Source organism: Rhinoderma darwinii, chromosome 1 (genome assembly GCF_050947455.1).
Source record: "Rhinoderma darwinii isolate aRhiDar2 chromosome 1, aRhiDar2.hap1, whole genome shotgun sequence".
NCBI classification, from domain to species: Eukaryota; Metazoa; Chordata; class Amphibia; order Anura; family Rhinodermatidae; genus Rhinoderma; species Rhinoderma darwinii.
In genome coordinates, this window is record NC_134687.1 from 130,932,104 (window position 1) to 130,953,575 (window position 21,472).

Sequence of the window (21,472 nt, forward strand, 5' to 3'; positions counted from 1 at the left end):
CCCCCATTGCTGCCCCATAGTATATTGCCACCCATAGCTGCCACATACAGTATAATGCCCCCATAATGTACAATGCCCCCCATAGCTGCACCATACACTATAATGCCCCATACAGTATAATGCCCCCCATAGCTGACCCATTCAGTAAAATGCCCACATACAGTATAATGCCCCCATAGCTGCCCCATACAGTATAATGCCCCAATACAGCATAATGCCCCCATAGCTGCCCCATACAGTATAATGCCCCCATACAGTATAATGCCCCCATAGATGCCCCATACAGTATAATGCCCCTCATACAGTATAATGTCCCCCATAGCTGTCCAATACAGTATAATGCCCCCATACAGTATAATGCCCCCTTAGCTGTCCCATACTATAATGCCCCCATACAGTATACTGCCTCCTCGGCAGCTGCCATATGAGCCCCCTATCCTTCCCAGTATAATGCCCCCATATGTATGGACCTATTAGAAAAATAATAACATAATTACTTACCTATCCCCGTTTCCACGACGGGTAGAGGAGATCTTTCTCCTCCTCTGCACTGTGCTGTGAGTGACTCGGCGCAGACAGGCGCAATTACATCACTACATTGCGCCTGCGCCTAGCCGCTCGTGGCACAGTGAATGATGGAGCCAGTCTCCAGCGTGAACCCAACTGAATGTGCGTCCTGCGGACGCAGATTCAGTTGGAAGCGGGACCAGCGCGGTCAGTTTAGGATCCCGATCGCAGTGCCTGGGATACTGCTCTGCTCCTGACAACACTGTCATACCTGCCGCTTCTAGCGCTCTGCCTGGGACTCCTTCTCTCCTTCTGACATCACTGTCCATATGTGGACAGTGATGTCAGGGGCTTCCTCAGAGACGAAGTCCCGGCGCAGAGCAGCTAGTGCTCTGCCTGGGACTCCTTCTCTCCTCCTTACATCACTGTCCATATATGGAAAGTGTGACGCGACGACGGCAGCGTCAGCACCCGGCGACCGTGTGGTCTCCCCCAAGTGTAGTTGACCCTCGGTAATTGCCTGGGTTTGCCAGGTGCTAACGCCAGGTCTGATGCTACTGTTGCAACATTTAATCAGTTATGTTTCACAAAATACATATAAGGAAATGCACATAATGAATATTTGCGAGGGTAACCTTATTTAAACTTTGAAGGAATCTTACAATGTATGTATTGTTGGATGTATTTTTTATATTAAATTTGTAGATATGCATGTCAATATATATATATATATATATATATATATATATATATATATATATATATATATATATATATATATATATATATACATATACACACACACACAAAATGGGTTGCAGCACTCCAGCAAGGTCCAGTAAAAAATCTGTGGTTTTATTTGCCCATGTTTGGAGCCAAGCAAAGTTTCAGTTACACCATGGAAATTTTTTCAAGCTTTTTACTGGACCTTGCTGCAGTGCTGCAACCTTTTTTCTTGTATGGTATTTTGAGCTGTGCATTAGGCGTTAGTTGCTTTGCACCCACCACTTTATTTCATGAGTGCTGCTTCATTTAAGTATTTTTGGTATATATATCTATATATCTATATATATCTGGATATGTGTGTATATATATATATATATATATATATATATATATATATATATAGTAAATCCTTTCAAAATACGAGACAGCACACCTTGATAGTGAAAAAAGTGGAATTATACACAATATATATATATATATATATATATATATTTATTTATAAATACAGTATCTGCACTAATAAAAATCACTATCAGTAACTTTTCTCTTCAAGGTCACAACTAAGACTGGATTCACACGTGGCATATTTTTACGCCAGGTTGACATGCAGTTTTGCAGTGGAATCGCTGCGGATTTCCCCCATTGCATTGCATTTCTAAGGACAGTCTAACAAGAATTTAGGATGCCACAACTTCCCAAAAAGTTGCATGTGAATTTTCCTTCTGTCAAAAAATAAGAAATGAATATAACTGAGAAATGTTTGAAGAGGATCTATAACAACGCAGGCCTCTTTCACAGGGAAGTATTTTTGTCAGTATTTTGCTTCAGGTATACAGTATGTAAGCCCAAACCAGGAGTGGGTCCAAAACACGGAAGAGGTACAAATGTTTCCATTATACTTTTTGTCTGTGTAGGTTCCACTCTTTGGCCTTCAAATGCTGATGCAAAATACTGCCGTGTAAACGCAGCCTTTACAGAAGAGGTCAACCCAAGAATTTATGTTACCAGGGATTTTTTATTTTTTATTTTAGGTTAAATGTTCTTTAAGGCCTCATGTACACGACCGTAGCCGTGTGCACGGCCGTGATTTTCGGGTCGGCCGGCTGCGGACTGTCAGCCGCAGGCCGCCCGCAAATCGCGGGACATGCACATAGCCGCCGACATTGTTTTCAATGAGCCCGGACCGCAGAACAGGGCCGTAATTAGACATGCCCGTTCTTTCTGCGGTCCGGGCTCCCGGGCCGTGCAAGGACCGCAAAAACTACGGTCGTTTGCATGGCCCCATAGAAAAGAATGGGGCCGCAATTCTCCCGTGGATTTTCGGGGGAATTGCGGCCGCAAAAACACGTTCGTGTGCATGGGGCCTAACAGTTTCTTCCAGCAATCTAATATCAGGCTGACCACCCTGCATTTGTGTCTATGTGAGAAAATGTAAATTAATATATTTTCAAAACAGGGCTTAACAATATGTTGGCATTGTATAAATAAGCAATAAGTAGATCTAAGTATATAGTAATAGCGGAGTCGACTCTGCTATTTATTCCGTCTTAAAACCGGAAACCTGCCGGAATGGTGACGAATGGAAACCATTAGCGATGTTTCCGTCACCATTGGTATCAATGGTGACTGAAGCGGAAGCTGTGGTTTCAGTTTCACTTTTCGTTGCGGGGTTCACCCGACGGAAACCTCTGACGGAACCCCGGAACGGAAAGCGAACGGTGATGTGAACAGGCCCTTAAAGTAGGCTGTGACCTGTCAACTCTAGTTTTATAAGTGAAAGATGTGTGGCGAAGTGTTATAAAATCACACAGGAAGCCACAAGCTAGGTAAAGTCATAGGAACAATTAGACCATTTCCTTAAATTAAAAATTTTTTAAAAAAAGGATTAATCTATATTATTTCCTGCGAATCGGAGCTACACTGTAATGTCGGGGTAGGGAGACAGACAAGTGAGCCCTAATCTACCCGCCACTCAGTCCCTGCCTACTTGCAACGACCCGCCCTAGGTGACGGGGTACAACTGGGTGACGGTCCCTACACTCAATAGGTGCACGACAGACAAACAGACAAGTGTACAAAGAAGCCAGGGAAATGGGGAAGTTGCCCACGGGGACACCGTGAGAAACCAGAGTAGTGAACGAGCCGAGTCAAACCAGGAGATGAGCGACGTACAAAAACGCAGAGCAGAAGAGTGGTCAGTAAAGCCAAGGTCAATCACAAGCAGAGGATCAGTAGTTCAAGAAGCTGCAGCACGGCCAGGAAACCAGCAGAGAAGAATCACAAGCAAAGGAGGAACAGGAAAGGCAGGTATAAATAGACAGTGGGCGGGAGCTAGCTCCGTCTGGCCAGGCTGTGATAGGCTCTCCCACTCCTAAGCCTGCCATCCTGGGTGGTGGAAGATGGAGTCAGTCTCACAGACATAGAAGCAGGTGCAGACTGATTACCTATGGGCGTCGACACAGAAGTTGTGTCTGGCAGATCCTTTACATACACTTTAAAAAATATTTGGGGTAGGGGGTATTTTGCCTTTATCTGGGTCAAATTGCTAGATTTTATAGAAGTTGTATTTGATTAACCCTTTTATATTTTGTTTTCTTGAATTGCGTTAAGTTATACAATTTGTCATGATACCATTACGATACCAATGTTAACATATACGTTTTTTAACATGGGAGTCTATAGGCGACAGATGGCCGACGGATGGCATCAGTCAGAGGCATGTGTCACATTCAATGAAAAAAATGTATACTTTAAACATATACTTTTTAACATGGGAGCGTATTTGCGACGGTTGGCTGATGTATGGCATTATATGTATTTTTTTTTTACATGTTTGTTTAATATCTCACGCTCTACATATCAGGATATGTTAGGTTTAGAGATAAGTTAAGGAAGGACACATCTGTATTCTTAGGGTATGTTCACGCGCTTACTAAAAAACGTCTGAAAATACGGTGTTGTTTCCAAGGGAAAACAGCTCCTGATTTTCAGAAGTTTTTTATTCAAAGTCGCATTTTTCATGGAGTTTTTTACAGCCGTTTTCGGAGCTGTTTTTCTATAGAGTCAATGAAAAACAGCTCCAAAAACGGCTTAAGAAGTGACATGCACTTCTTTTTCGCGGGCGTCTTTTTACACGGATGTTTAGAAAACGGCCACGTAAAAAAACGCCCCGTCGGTACAGAGCGTCGTATTTCCCATTGAAAACAATGGGCAGATGTTTGGAGCTCTTATGTATAAGCACAGTTTTATTCCTGTACTGGTTTACTCTTCTACAGCCCATAAGGGATCTATTCTTCCTTGTGCTGACAGAGACTGATGCTGTGTGATTTCCCCTACCTCCCCCTGCACAGTCTGCATGGCTTATCACCCCTCTTTTTACACAGATACACAGTCTTTGAGATTCATTCCTCCTCCTGTGGGCTTTCCTCTCCATCTACAATCTGATACAGTACAGTTTGTGTAATCCTCCCTCTCTGGAGACTTGGATGCTTTCCTCCCTCTCCACACTCTGATCTGCCATACAACCTTCTCCCCCGACCTCCTGCTATCAACACTAAGAGAAGGGAGGAGAGAGTAGAGTAGAGAGCGGACACAGTTGAGAGCAGTGTGCTGTCAGAAACAGCAGAAAAAACAGCTATGTGAAGGAGTTACATATACTTTACATTTTTAAAATAATAGGAAATAAATTAATAAAGACTATTTAGAAAGTTGCTTAATTTTGCATTTAGGCAGCAAATCAACTATAAAAATAATTCAGTGCAAAGATGTCCATTGTATGAGGTCAAGTACATATATTTGAGTACGTAGATGACGTTCTAAATTAGTTTTTTTGTACATTGATTTTTAGTTTAAAAAAAACTAGACGCAGAAAAATAATATATTGTTTGTAATGCGTTACCTGCAAGTTTTTCTATACAAGATGTCCTGCTGTTTTTGAGGCTTTTATTTTTTGTTATGCATTTCAATTTGGGATACTGAAATGAAAAGAATGAAAATAACAAACCCAAATGAAACAACTTCCGACCTTGGGACAATTTCAGAAATGTACTTCATTTCTAACTGTATGTTTTATATGACATGCTGTATACTATAGAACCACTAAAGTTATAATATTGTCATTCATTCATGGGAGAAGCTTAATGCTGGACTGAAGGATGTTACTGTCTGTTGTAGGTTTTAAATCCGGGTCTCCAGTTTTTCTCATAGTGTTGCTTCTATGACAGTGCAGAAAGATGAACCCCAAAAGCAGATGTGAACACAGCCTCTGTATTTGATCTGTTGATATCCAGCTTCTGGATGTTCGTACATTAGCTGTCAGCAGAGCTCTTGAAAATGATGAACATTGAAACACAAAGTATATTTAGAATTTTCATAACTTTTTGTTATACACTGATTATTTATGTAAAAATGGAAACCCCTTTTAAAAATAGGTATTAATCTTCAGTTGCACAGGTTTTGTGTGTAGCTTGGAGGCATTGTCATATTGTCATTGTTTCTCCATCTTTAGCTGAATGTTGGGTTTGAAGTCATAATTTGAGTGGTTGTCCAAGATTAGAAAAACATGGCCGCCTTCTTCCAAAAACAGCGGCCTCACCTGTCCATGGATTGTGTCTGGTTTGGCAGATCAGCTCCACTGAAGTGAATATGGCTGAGCTGCAATACCACACACAACATGTGCCAGTGTTTTTTAAAGAAAGCAGCCATGTTTTTCTAATCCTCGACCACCCCTTTAAGAAGTTACATATCACTATGGGGTCTTAGTACCTTTGTGTACTTACATACTTCCATCATCATTGCATCATTTTTTAAATATTGTAGAATTAGGCTGGATTCACACATCGCGTTTATTTTGCGGATTTTTTAGCCAAAACCAAAAGTGGTTTAGAAAGGATCCACTTTTGTTGCTGAAAGTTCTGCAACAAAATCTGCAAAAATACGCGAGGTGTGAATCCAGCCATAAGATGTATCATCCCTTGATTAAAAAGCAGCAGTCTTAAGAGGAACGCTGAACTGTAGAAAGCGAAGTCAGGTAAACATGAAAACCAAGGGCAATGTGTACATCTCAATGCTGCGTGACGATGTCTCAGTTCAAGTTAAGTTTTACTGTCAGATTTAATTTGTTCTGTTTCAATGAAACCTCTTCTGTCCCTGATCAATGAGCCATTTAGTGGCATTCTGTATATAGAATTGCTATTATGAAGATCTTATTGTATTTCAACAGACCATCTAGCCATTGGAGATTTTTACTGAGCCAGCTTAGCACCTGTTCTATAAATGAGGGCTTAGTTTGTGTATTGCATCTAAAAGTCATTCCAAAGCCTTCATTTCACTGCATCACATCTACACAAATCTGTATTGATTTTCTCTCCAACTGTTTTTGGCAATTATATTTATTGGTGGGATTTGCATCAAAATTGCAAATAATAGGATGTTCAAGTGCTCTTATAGTAACACACAAGGCAAATATATCCTCTGATACAAAAATCAATGACATCAGGTAGTTGCTTGGTATTTATAAATAGCTTGGGAATTGAATCGTACACATGTATTCATATAAACCTAAACCGCTCCAAATTATTTATATGAGAAGTGTATCCTACAAGTATTTGAGCTATTTTTAGTTTGTTTTTCTCCCTTAAAGGGCTAATCCTCCGTAAGTCTCAGTGACATGTCAGAAGATGCACTGGCGGTATTTTTGCACTTTTGAACCCTGAACTAATTCAGAGCTAGACCGAGACCCTTGTAACTGGAAATTCTCATGCTAATACAACTATTTCAATTGTTATTAATTTTGGGGGGGTCAAGCTTATACGTGTGTGCGACATATATTCAGTGACGCTTTTAAGGTCTATTTCACCTTTACGACTACATCTGTATTGGAGGCTTATAGGATCTATCATAGAAGTTACACCTCTTTATTTATAGTCAATATAGAGAGAATTAGTTCCTACCGCTGGTACTGGCACATTTTGCATATATTTGGGACTCATTTATCAAAACAGAGGAAACGCTTGTGACTCATAACAGCCAATCACAATGCAGCTAGTATTTTTTTAGAGCAGTTTAAAGAAATAAAAGCCACACTCTGATTGGTTGCTATGGGCAACAAGGACAACTTTTCTGATCTCACAGGCAGCGATCGTGAATCTGACTGTTTTATGTACAACTAACACATCTTGCCATTATGAGCTACAGCTCCAGATAATTAAAGATTTCCACCCAAAACATAGTAGATCAGAAGTAGCCGAAGATTCATAATGATGTTTATTTAACAGAGATAACAGCATTTTTCTATGGCCATTTTGGCAAAAGTGACAAAAGGAAGTACAGCTATATTACTTGTCACATGTGAATCATCTTCTCAGAAACTGATGGGAAAATGGTTACTTTGTTTGCTGATAGAACTGACAAAATGATAGGTTGTATTTAGCTTCTTCTGAGGAGCGAATACAAAAGTGAGAACCAATATGGCTGCACTTCCTGTTGTCACTTTTGCCAAAATAGGTATCACAACGGAATAGAAAAATATCTCTGTAAGGCCTCATTTACACGAGCGTGTGCGTTTTGCGCGCGCAAAAAACGCAGCGTTTTGCGTGCGAAAAAGGCACTTGACAGCTCCGTGTGTCATCCGTGTATGATGCGCGGCTGCGTGATTTTCGCGCAGCCGCCATCATAGAGATGAGGCTAGTCGACGTCAGTCACTGTCCATGGTGCTGAAAGAGTTAACTGATCGGCAGTAACTCTTTCAGCACCCTCGACAGTGCATTCCGATCACCATATCGAGTAACCTGTTTAAAAAAAAAGAGGTTCATACTTACCGAGAACTTTCCGGCCGTTGCCTTGGTGACGCGTCCTTGGTGACGCGCCTCTCTTGACATCTGGCCCCACCTCCCTGGATGACGCGGCAGTCCATGTGACCGCTGCAGCCTGTGCTTGGCTTGTGATTGGCTGCAGCTGTCACTTGGACTGAATTGTCATCCCAGGAGGTCAGACTGGAGGAAGAAGCCGGGAGTTATCGGTAAGTCAGAACTTTTTATTTTTTTACACGTTCACGTATATTGGAATCGGAAGTCACTGTCCAGGGTGCTGAACCAGTTTAACTCTTTCAGCACCCTGCACAGTGACTGTCTCCTGCCGGGTTCGGTCAAAACGAGTTCGGCCGAACCCGGTAAAGTTCGGTTCGCTCATGTCTAAGACACTCCGTTCGGATGTTTGTAAACAGAAAAGCACGTGGTGCTTTTCTGTTTACATTCAGTTTGACAGCTCTTGCGCGAATCACGCAGTTCGCACGGAAGTGCTTCCGTGCGACCTTCGTGGTTTTCACGCACCCATTGACTTCAATGGGTGCGTGATGCGCGAAAAACGCAGAATTTTAGAACATGTCGTGAGTTTTTTTCAGCGCACTCACGCTGAGCAAAACTCACGGACCGTCTGCATGCCCCCATAGACTTGTATAGGTCCGTGCGACCCGCGTGAAAAGCACGCGAGTCTCACGGACGTATATCACGTTCGTGTAAATGAGGCCTAAGTAAAAGAAACATAATTACCGAACTTTGACTTCCTCTCTATCTTTTAATAAGGGATAATTTGATGTTATGTGTGGGGAACAATACTACGTTATTTTATTATATCTATTTGACATGTGGGAAGGCCATTAACCCCTTTAGGACACAGCCTGTTTTGGCCTTGTGGACACAGATGATTTTTTTAAAATCTGACATGTGTCACTTTATGTGGTAATAACTCTGGAATGCTTTTACCTATCCAAGCGATTCTGAGATTGTTTTCTCATGACATGTTGTACTTTATGTTAGTGAAAAAATTTGGTCGATAAATTCAATATTTATTTGTGAAAAATGTCAAATTTTAGCAAAAATTAGCATTTTTCTAAATTTAAATGTATTTGCTTGTAAAACAAATAGTAATACCACACAAAATAGTTACTAGTTAACATCCCCCATATGTCTACTTTATGTTTGCATCATTTTTTTTCACGTACTTTTATTTTTCTAGGACGTTACGAGGCTTAGAACTTTAGCAGCAATTTCTCATATTTTGAATAAAATTTCAATAGGCCATTTTTTCACGGACCAGTTCAGTTCTGAAGTGGCTTTGAGGGCTTTATATATTAGAAAGTCCCCATAAATCACCCCATTTTGAAAACTGCGCCCCTCAAGGTATTCAAAACCACATTCAGAAAGTATTTTAACCCTTTAGGCGTTTCACAGGAATTAAGGCAAAGTAGAGGTGAAATTTACAAATTTCATTTTTTTTGCCGAAATTCATTTGTAATAAAAAAAAATCTGTAAGGTTTTACCAGAGAAACGCAACTCAATATTTATTGCCCAGATTCTGCAGATTTTAGAAATATCCATCATGTGGCCCTAGTGTCCTAATGGACTGAAACACAGGCCGCAGAAGCAAAGGAGCACCTAGTGGATTTTGGGGCTTCCTTTTTTTAGGAATATATTTTAGGCACCACGTCAGGTTTGAGGAGGTCTTGTGGTACCTAAACAGTCGAAACCCCCAAAAAGTGACCCCATTTTGGAAACTACACCCCTCAAGGCATTTTTCTAGGGGTATAGTTAGCATTTTGACGCCACAGTTTTTTCAGAATTTAGTGGAATTAGTCTGTGAGGATGAAAATCACCTATTTTTCTGTGGAAACATAGACTTTTTTCATTTTTACAAGGAATAAAGGAGAAAAAGCCGCCCCACATTTGTAAAGCAATTTCTCCCGATTACAGCAATACCCCATATGTGGTCGTAAACTGATGTTTGGACCCACGGCAGAGCTCAGAAGGGAACGAGAGCCTTTTGGATTTTGGAGCGCAGATTTTGCTGGATTGGTTTTCAGTGCCATGTCGGGTTTACAACGCCCCAGAGGGACCAAAACAGTGGAAACCCCCCAAAAGTGACCCTATTTTGGAATCTACACCCCTCAAGGAATTTTTCTAGGGGTATAGTGAGCATTTTGGCCCCTCAGGATCTTTTTTAGAGCTAAGGTGACCAAAAAACAGCGATTTTGGCGCTTTAAATTCTTTATTTATTACAGCGTTCACCGTGCGCAATAAATTACTTTTTCATTTATTCTGCCGGTCGGTACGATTACGCCGATACCATATGTGTATAGTTTTTTTTAAGTTTTGCAGCGTTTGCACAATAAAATTACGTTTCTATAAAATAATTTATTTTCTGAGACACGCTATTCTGAGCCGTAACTTTTTTATTTTTTCGTCAAAATAGCTGTGGGAGGTCTTGTTTTTTGCGGGACGAGTTGTAGTTTTTATTGGTACCATTTTAGGGTAAATGCGACTTTTTGATCACTTTTTATTCTATATCTTGGGAGGGGTGGTGACCAAAAAATAGCGATGCTGACAGTTTTCCGTTTATTTTGTTTGCGGTGTTCACCGTGCGGAAAAATGAACATTATAGTTTCATCAGCAGAGGCTGATCCTCATAGGCTTCCATACATGGCAGACCCGGAGGCCGTTGCCTGGCCTGCGGATGCCATTACAAGCATCAGCAGCCCCCACGATTGCATGGGGGCTGCTGATGTGGTATAAACCCTGTACTTGCGGAGATCGCAATCGAGCCCCGCATGTAACGGGTTAATTGCCGAGATCAGCGGCGATGAGCCGCTGATCGGCAACACTGGAGAGTCAGCTGTCGGGGACAGCTGATCTCCAAGTTCCCGATGCACACCTTGTCGCCGACACTGTGCATCGGGAATGACACAGTGACTTCCTGTCACTCTGACAGGAAGCCTATCAGGACCAGCCGAAGGTTGGTCCTGATGGGCTTCCGTCCATGGCAGACCCGGAAGCCATTGTTTGGCTTCCGTTTGCCATACTAACTATTGGCAGACCCCGCGATTTCGGACCGGGGTCTGCCGATCTGCTAGAAACCCCTAAAATTCGGCGATTGCAACCGATCGCCGAATTTAAGGGGTTAATTCGCCGAAATCAGTGGCAAAGGACCGCTGGCCGGCAAGAGGGGAGTGTCAGCTGTCGGCGACAGCTGACCTCCTGGTTCCCGGTGCACACTGTCGCCGACAGTGTGCACCGGGAAAAACTCAGTAACTATACGTCCTCGTGCGGGAAGTAACCTCCCGCAACGACGGACAGTTACGTCCTCGTGCGGATAGGGGTTAACCATAATTCATTGTATTTGTTTTCCAATTGATGTAATAGAAACTTCCTCAAATAACGGTTATTATACACAAGTTTGGGTTACCATAGATTAGTAGATTAAAGGGTTTGCGCCACAATTCAATACTACATTTCTTTGTTAAATCACACAAAATATATCAATTATTCTGTCAGAATATTTTTTTTTTTTAAATGCTCCTGTTTCTAGATATTGCTGTTACATAGTTATAGTGCCCCCTGTGTGCAGATATCACTGTTACATGTTTGTTATAGTGCCCCCTGTGTGTAGATATCACTGTTACATGCTTGTTATGGTGCCCCCTGTGTGTAGATATCACTGTTACATACTTGCTACAGCGCCCCCTGTGTTTAGATATCACTGTTACATACTTGTTACAGCACCCCCCTGTGTGTAGATATCACTGTTACATACTTGTTACAGCGCCTCCTATGTGTAGATATCACTGTTACATACTTGTTGCAGCGCCCCCTATGTGTAGATATCACTGTTACATACTTGTTACAGTGCCCCCTGTGTGTAGATATCACTGTTACATGCTTGTTAAGGCACCCCCCTGTGTGTCGATATCACTGTTACATACTTGTTACAGCGCCCCCTGCGTGTAGATATCACTGTTACATACTTGTTACAGCGCCCCCTGTGTGTAGATATCACTGTTACATACTTTTTGTGGCACCTCGTGGAGTTCTTTTGATTCCCTTCAGATTATTCACTTAATGTATCCAGTGCTCAGTATCTCAGTCCCACCGCCCATTTTCTATATCAGTCCCACCACCCGGTTCCTCTTGTACACAGGTGGTAGAGTGATTCCTGCTATTGTGCAGTCCTGTTAAAAGGAATTAGTGCACTAGTAGCGGCTTCTTCTCAGCAGCACTGGACACATTAGGTGGACGTTCTGAGAGGAAATCAAAAGAACACCAGGGGGCGCCATAAGGAGTATGTAACAGCAATATCTAGACACAGAAGCATTTTTAAAAAATTATTCCAATTAAAAATTTGCTTTGTTTTGTGTCGTCTAATAGATACATTTAATATTTTATTGTGGGACAACCCCTTTAAATAAATAATGGAATGAGTGCACCGGAGCTTGCAGGCTTTTCTAAATGGGGATAACATCAAGGCTGATTTTATCCCTTTTGTGATGGGCAGAGCTTCTAAAAAGAGTTACATTTAACACTTTATTGCAAAAAATGTTTCTTAAATGGTATAAGAGAAGGTTAACTCCTGTGACAGGCGCCAGCACAGTTGAAATAACTTAGGTTTCTAAAGGTGTTCTTCCACCATATGATTCACAAAATAATGTAAGAGCTCACCAGCTGAAGACAAGCGCAGGTCATGTTTTGTGATGAGCAGCTCTCTCTCTCTCTCAGACAGATATGGAAGAAAAGGAATGCTCTGTCTTTGAATATTAGATCACAAACAGCTGTCAAATAGAATGAATTTAAAAGTTGGATTTTTCAGCTTGGGTTATGAACATGCAGGTCATGATGCAGATAATTCTACCTTTAAGAAACTTTCTCCTAGTCACAGGTTTGGAGTTATTAGATGTTAACTATGATTAGCAATGATTTCTGTAACTATTAGTTTGTACGCCATGCATATACCATATAGACTCGGTCAGTCCACCTATTTATGCAAGAAAAATGTAGCTTTACAGTACAGACCGGACATTCAAATGAGTAGCCCATCAAGTAATTCATGGCCAGGCTCAGGAGAAAGCCGCTGCCAGACTCGTCTAGCAGTGAGTAATCTAATAACGGACATCTGTCTTCGGGGGAGAGCCGGTACGCTGCCATATACTTTAGATGGTTGGCTGGTACAGCCGAAATCGTCATGTTCGGCTGACAAACATCTAATGTTTATGGCCAGACTTAGAAAACGTCCAAAGCAACTTGTTGATGGCTTCCAGGTAGTAGCGAGAGATTTTAATTAGAATATATTACAAATATTTAAAAAATGTTGTTTGTTTTCTGCCTATATAACTAATGGTAAAGGTAGGGAATTACTTTGATATTCTATCCCTGTCCAAATCTGTATGCAGAATCATATTTAAAGCCAATCATGCAAAAGAAAGATTTTTTTATTGTTACCGTAAGTCTTTTGACCTTAGTTTACATTGCATGCTTGGTACAGTATGTCTGTCAATAATATTGGTCTCCAGGCTTTAGAACCACTTTTAATATTGGTAAATTAACATAGAGAAAACTTAGAAGATTTCAACATTTTTGCAGTTGTGCTTTTTGCTAGGGAAATCCATATCTGCCCATACATTTTCCCTGCATCGGCCACTGCAGGAGAAATGTAGTACTACTGTAATGATGGGGGTAGGGAAACGGACAAGTGAGCCCTAATCTACCCGCCACTCTGTCCCTGCCTACTTGCAACGACTCGCCCTAGGCGACGGGGTACAACTGGGCGGCGGTCCCTACGCTCAGTAAGTGCACGAGACAAACAGACAAGGGTACACAAAGCTAAGGGAAATGGGACAGTTGCCCACGGCAACACCGTGAGCTACAAGAGTGGTGAACGAGCCGAGTCAAACCAGGAGTGCACGAGGTACCAAACGCAGAGCAGGAGAGTAGTCAGTAAGCCAGGGTCAGTATGGAGCAGGATCAAATAGTTAGAAGCTGTAGCTGGGCCAGGAAACCACACGAGAAGAATCACAAGCAAAGGAGGAACAGGAAAGGCAGGTATAAATAGACAGAGGGCGGGAGCTAGCTCCGTCTGGCCAGGCTGCGATAGGCTCTCCCACTCCTAAGCCTGCCATCCTGAGTGGTGGAAGATGGAGTCAGTCTCAGAGACATAGACTCTGGTGCAGACTGATTACCTATGGGCGTATACACAGAAGTTGTGCCTGGCAGATCCTTTACAACTACATGTTGGTTATTTAAATGAAAGGCGACCATGTATTACAAAGACTAGTTGGGTCTGCCAATGTGGAAGGCACTATTACTTAGCAGCTCTCCACTCTCGCTCAAAGAGGGGGGTTTCTAATAAGACATATGAAACAACCCCTTTAAATGGTGATATTAGAGTGCACTAGCAATAGTGGTCCAACAGCTAACCTCTGCTACTAGCACAGGCTTTCTACTGATCCATATGTGGCCAGTTCTATATAAAGTGACTTTAAGATGTTCAAAGATATAAAGTAGACTATAATTTTTGGATGTTAAATATGGATTATCCACTGGAAAAGGTACTTTGCCTCGGGCTCCAGCATAGCTGGTTTCACCACTCTAGCTCATTACCTGGATTTATATTGATGTAAACATATATTTTATAGAAGTTTATCAACATTGTATATATATTTTAGTTGCTTTGGTTAAGTTAAAGTAGATGTGTTCAGATTATAGCTAATGGAATAGTAGCCTGCAGGATCGGCTTGTATAATATAATCATCACTTGTGGTGATCTCTAAGTAATGACTTTAGTTTTACTCCGCAACATATGATTCAACAAGATAAAGCCTTATACCAGAATCCTCTGCGGACTACAATAATGTTTTCAAAGCTTAATTTCCCGTTTCTTTAATACTAACCAGAAGAGTATAGATTCAATGCATGCTGCCGAACTGATAGAGTGCATTCATTTATACTCAAACTATGTTTTTATGGCAGAAAACTCAGTAAATTAGCTTATTTAAAACCAACGCTGGTTCAAACACCTATCAAAGCTAGGCAGATGCAGAGGCAAGCTGAGCTATGGGGAACCCGAGGCTTACGTTCGTATGAGAGGATAGAATAAACAGGGGGTCCAGTGGGACTCTGTCACCCAGAGGCCCAAATAAACTTGGAGCTGGGTCTGTTTAACATGCAGTTTATAGAAAATCTTAGCAGCTAAAGAAATGTATGTTCACACGCAAACTCAAAAACGTCTGAAAATACGGAGCTGTTTTCAAGTGAAAACAGCTCCTGATTTTCAGGCATTTTTGAAGCTGAAAATGAAGCTTCTTTTAATTTGGAGCTTCTTTTGGCCTTGTTCACACCGAGTTTTTTGCAGGAGGAAAATTCTGCCTCAAAATTCCGTAGCGGATTTTGAGGCAGATTTTGTCCTTCCTGCATGTCGTTCGCCGCGATTTTCGCCGCGTTTTTCGCTCGCGCCCATTGAGTGCTACGGGCAAAAAACTCTGCGAAATACACTCTCTTTGCCTCCCATTGATGTCAATGGGAGGTCAGAGGCGTAAACGCGCGAAGATAGGGCATGTCCCCGCCTGCCATTGAAATCAATGGGAGGGATTTTCGGACGGTTTTTGACGAGTTTTGCGGAGCGGTTTCCGCTCCAAAAACCTCGTCAAAATACTCAGTGTGAACAGGGCCTTTGAGGCTTCTTTTCAGGCTTCTTTTGAGGCGTTTTTTGAGGTATTTTTCATACTGTTCAATGAAAAATCACGCCTCAAGAAGTGACATGCGCTTCTTTTTACGTAGCGTCTTTTTACGCTCCATTTTTTTAAAACAGTGGCGTAAAAAGACGCCCCATATGAACTAAATGCTTTTCCATTAATTTCAATGGCCAGATGTTTGTAGGCGTTCAGCTTCCGTTTTTCAGGCATTTTTCGATGCGTAAGTGCGCCAAAATACGCCTGAAAGCACTGCGTGTGAACATACCCTCACTGTAAGGGTGTGTTCACATGCAGTGTTTTCAGACGTAATTCAGGCGTTTTACGTCTCGAATTACGCCTGAAAAAACGGCTCCATTACGCCTACAAACATCTGCCCATTGCGTTCAATGGGTTTTACGATGTTCTGTTCCCATGAGGTGTTATTTTACGCCTCGCTGTCAAAAGACGGCGCATAAAAGACACCCGCGAATAAGAAGTGCATGTCACTTCTTGGGACGTTTTTGGAGCTGTTTTTCATTGACTCCATTGAAAAACAGCTCCAATAACGTCCGGAAAATACGGCGCGAAAAACGCGTGCAGTTAGGGCGGGTTCACACATGGCGGAATTCCACTTAAATTCCGCTGCGGACACTCCGCAGCGTTAATCCGCAGCGGAGCCGTTTCTCCATTGACTTTCACTTTAATTTAGCAGTGTTCGTTTACACGATGCGTACAATTCCGCTGCGGAGCATAGGCTGCGGAGCGGAATTTGGTGTCCGCAGCATGCTCTGTCTGTTGCGGAGCAGTGGCGGACTCATGGCGGAATTTCTCCATTGACTTCAATGGAGATTCAAAGTTCCGCAATGAAGTCCGCAGCTGTCATGCACATGTCATGTGTGCTGCGGATGCGTCTTGCTTTTTTAACTTGACATTTCTTCATTCTGGCTGGACCTATGTATTTCTAGGTCTACAGCCAGACTGAGGAAGTCAATGGGGCTCCCGTAATGACGGGAGCGTTGCTAGGAGACGTCTGTAAATAGTCACTGTCCAGGGTGCTGAAAGAGTTAAGCGATCGGCAGTAACTGTTTCTGCACCCGGAACAGTGACTACCGATCCCAATATACATGTATCTGTAAAAAAACATATAAGTTCATACTTACCGAGAACTCCCTGCGTCTGTCTCCAGTCCGGCCTCCCAGGATGACGTTTCAGTGTAAGTGACGGCTGCAGCCAATCACAGGCCAAGCACAGGCTGCAGCGGTCACATGGACTGGAGCGTCATCCAGGGAGGTCGGGCTGGATGCCGAAAGAGGGACGCGTCACCAAGACAACGGCCGGTAAGTATGAAAATCGTTTACTTTCACTAGGGAAAGTGCTGTCCCTTCTCTCTATCCTGCACTGAATAGGGAGAAGAGAAGCACTTTTCCTGCAGTCCGCAGCGGCCAGTCCGCATCAATTTTCTGCACATTTTGTGCAGATCCGCTGCAGAATCTGCAACGCAGATTCTGTGCGGCATTGATGCGGACAGTTGCGGAGGAATTCCGCCATGTGTGGTCATGCCCTTACAAAAACTTCTGAAAATCAGGAGCTGTTTTCGTCTGAAAACAGCTCCGTATTTTTAGACGTTTTTAGTCACTGCGTGTGAACATACCCTCACTCCTCATTAGGTCTTTTTTTGTATTTTATGCTCCAGAAGAATTTATATTATTTGGAAAAAATTTGTTTTAGCCCAACTTCTTTTTACCACCAATGAAATATCCAACCTTGATATCCCAATAACAGATCTTTAATTGTGTTCCCCCTTGTCTGGTCTAAGTGGCCTCTATAGTCCTGCCTGTCATTTCTGTCAACTATACATTTCAGCTTTCCCACTTGTACAATAGAGATGAACACCAACTACTGACTAGTTTATGCTCCAATGCGGTTTTTATGGATGGACAAAGTATTGATAAATGTTTCACGTGGCCTGAAAAAGGCTTGTTGGCTTTTAATAATTTTATATTCTACAGTGGGTGGTCCAGTTTTTGCAGTTATATTAACACATTCACATCCAGCTGAGAATTTTCTTGATCTGTAAAAACAATTTTATGAGAAATGTAAAGCGTGGACAGCCATGTTTGAAATATTTAACCATACTTACAATAATGTATTCTATGTCTTTTCAGCCAGCTTGGCAACTACCGATGCTGAGTCATTAAAATCTTTTGGAGATGAAGAAAGAGCTGAAACTAATTTTAAAAACTCTGAAGTGAGTGAGCGAATGGTTTCGGAGGAAGAGTTTGGAACACCTTCATAAATCTTGTGGCTCAATACAATTTAACTTTATTGCAGCAATGTATTCCTGTGCGTTTAATGGGCTTCTAAACGTTGTTTTTTAGAAATAATACGCTTTAGTCAAAGTCACTTTGCAATATAAACATTTTGTTTGTTATTAAAGGCGTCTCACTAAGACAATCCTTTAAGACTTCCATGTATGCAGAAAACAACGTAAATAAGGGCTGTTATCAATGTGGTTACTATGGCTATGTGTATATTTCGCTAGAGGACTAGAGGTGAAATTGTACTTACATATATTACATATACATGTTCCTGGACATAACCATGTCAATGAGACCCCTTTCACGCGGCAGATTTCTGGTCACTATTTTGCTTCCGGATTTGGAAGCCAAAACCAGGAGCGGGTCCAAAACACAGAAGAGGTACAGATCTTTCCATTATACTTTTCTCTGTGTATGTTCCATTTCTGGTTTTGGCTTACAAATACTGATGAAAACTACTGACAAAAATACTGCTGGGTGAAGGGCTGCTTACTTAGGGCATAAGAGATGGCAGACAAATTTTCACTGCGGAAATTGCCACGAATTCGGAGCAAATCTGCACCGAATCTGCAGTAAAATCCACATGTTACTTTTAGATTTTGTTGCGGATTTGCTGCAGGTTTCAGCGTATGCATTGCAAAGGCTTAAGTCTGTGGTTGAAATCTGCAGCATGCTCTACTTTCATTGCATATTTTTCCACTACACATGGATGGGGTTTTGAAAACCCCATCCACTTGTATTGTACTGAAAATTGCTGTGTATTTAAAATGTGGAATCCGCACCGCAAATGCATAGCAAATCCGCCAAAAAATTATTTGCTTACACTGCTGTCTGCATTCAGAGATTTAGAAATTCTTGCAGTTTATACTACAATTTTACTTCTTTATTTCATGACCTAACCGCTTTATTTCTTAATAAAAAAAAAAAGAACCCCTTTATTTTTAATTGTACATCTGAACGAAGTGCCAAATTCATATAAAGTTTAATCACTTATTTTATATTATATGTATAGCATTAATTCATAGTTTCTAACTTATTGCTTCAAATGAATTCCAAACATAAATGTCAGATAAGAGACATATGTATAAATTAGTAGGATATTTAATACAGTGTTTTTAGTATAACATCATTTTAATTTTAAAAATAATGTACAAATTAAGAAATAAATGTGGAAAAATTATTTGTTTTGCAAATGCTCAACATTACATACATAAAGCACAGTAATACATTACGTGGATCATAATTACAAGAAAACATTATTAAATATACTGTTGTCAGGTATCATTACTACTTACATAAAAAGTAAAGTGCTATGTTAGTAATACAAGGTAAAAAAAATAAAAAATTACTGCAATATACAGCACATTGTGTATTCAAATTCTAAAGGTAAAATTGCGACACCCAGCAGATTTGTTGCAGAAAACCTGAATGTTTTTTTTTCTACAGCATGTGCATGGATTTCTGCAAATCCCATTGCCCCGGCTTATCTTAATGATGTATCACCTCATGTACTAATTGTCTTTGTGTAACATCTAAACGTTGTGCTTTTTTTCTAAGTCATTCATTTGTAAACTGCCTGAAGAAGGAGCCTCTGTGCTCTGAAATCTTGCATATAGAACTTTTAGGGTATGTTCACACGGCCTATTTACGGACGTAATTCGGGCGTTTTTGCCCCGAATTACGTCTGAAAATAGCGCCTCAATAGCGCTGACAAACATCTGCCCATTGAAAGCAATGGGCAGACGTTTGTCTGTTCACACGAGGCGTATATTTACGCGCCGCTGTCAAATGACGGCGCGTAAATAGACGCCCGCGTCAAAGAAGTGACCTGTCACTTCTTTGGCCGTAATTGGAGCCGCTATTCATTGACTCCAATGAATAGCAGCGCTAATTACGGCCGTAATTGACGCGGCGTTCAAGCGCCTGCACATGCCGGTACGGCTGAAATTACGGGGATGTTTTCAGGCTGAAACATCCCCGTAATTTCAGCCGTTACGGACCCCCGCCGTGTGAACATACCCTTATGGTTAGCCAATAAAGGTATCATACCTATTATACTTCTGTCTTTTTTGACACAAAAGTATTTAACATTGCAAATCCCATTCAAATAAATGGAATAGTTGCAGAATTCTGCAACAAATCTGCCTCATGTGAATAAACGCTGAATATATCAACTAGGGAGAGATGAATACAACAGGTAGAGTATTCTTTTAAAGGAATCACTTGTACTAATAAAGGTAAATTATAAAAGCCATTTAAGTCATCTCAGGTCTTTTACTAAGTTTGCAGCATTTTAAGTTTAGAATATTAGAAGCATAAGGGCACATTCAGACGTGGCAGAATTTTTCTGCTGCAAATGTTGGTGCAGATTTGGGGCAATTACGCAACGAATCTGCACCAACATTTGCATATTTGACCGGTAAGGGCACATTCAGACGTTGCCGATATCACAGCGGACTTGCCACAAATTTCAGTTTTGGCATTGCAAAGGCTGAAATCTGCAGTGAAATTCCGCTTCTTCTCCGCAAAGTAATGAGCATGCTGCGGAGGGAAAATTCTGCACCTCAGCCTGATTTCCGCACAGTTATTTTCTGCAACGTCTGAACTAACTTTCCTAAAAATGTATAGAAAGAAATGTAAAAACCGGCTGCTGCAGAATTCCACTGCGGACTGTCCACAGCGGAATTACACAGCAATTCCGCCACGTCTGAATATGCTCTTAGGGGTAGTTCACATTACGTTTTTTTACGCTGATTCCAACGCAGGCACCACGTTGGAATCAGCACCAAGAAACATCACAAATCACCCCCCCCATTGATTTTAATTGGAGGCAGGGGCTTTTTCTTTTCTGAGGCAGATTTTGACATGCCTGCAAATTCTTGCCGCGGTTTTCGCTGCATTTATCAGCCTCTGCCATTGAGCGCCGCAGGCAAAAAACGCCGCAAGAAACGCTTTCTCTGCCTCTCATTGATTTCAATGGGAGGTCAGAGGCGGAACCGCGGCAAGAAAGCGCATGCCGCTTTTTTTTACTGCGAGCGGATAAAAATCTCCGCAGAAAAATACTCCTCCACCTCCCATTGAAATCAATGGGAGGCGGTTTTGGCAGTTTTTTTGCGGTTTCCACGTCAAAATCAGCGCCAAAACCTCAGTGTGAACTGGGCCTAATACTTCTTGGGGGATGATTTTGTGTTTATTTCTTTTGTCTTTGGTCATATTTACTAGTCTATTTAAATAAACACTATTATATATTTAATAATAATAAATAAATTATATTTTGGGAGGCTAGTTGTGCAGATCATAGTTCATCTATTACATCATGTAGTTTTCATCATTAATATAGTAGGAAGCTATACAATGTATGATGAATAGAACACAATGTGAATGCTACAAAACATTTTACTTGACACAAAATACAACCATGAAAGAGGAA

The 21,472-nt window shown here is 41.4% G+C and overlaps 1 protein-coding gene across 2 annotated transcripts in view; it reads left to right on the forward strand.

The window, feature by feature from the left end:
* Window positions 1-19,004, forward strand: part of TTC29 (tetratricopeptide repeat domain 29) — a 246,846-nt gene extending 227,842 nt beyond the window's left edge. For both annotated transcript variants that reach the window (XM_075849691.1, XM_075849692.1), the window contains one exon: window positions 17,890-19,004. In XM_075849691.1, coding sequence (XP_075705806.1) covers window positions 17,890-18,020 — 131 coding nt within the window. In that variant the 3' untranslated portion in view covers window positions 18,021-19,004. The remainder of the gene's footprint in view (window positions 1-17,889) is intronic.
* The last annotated feature ends 2,468 nt before the right edge of the window (window positions 19,005-21,472 follow it).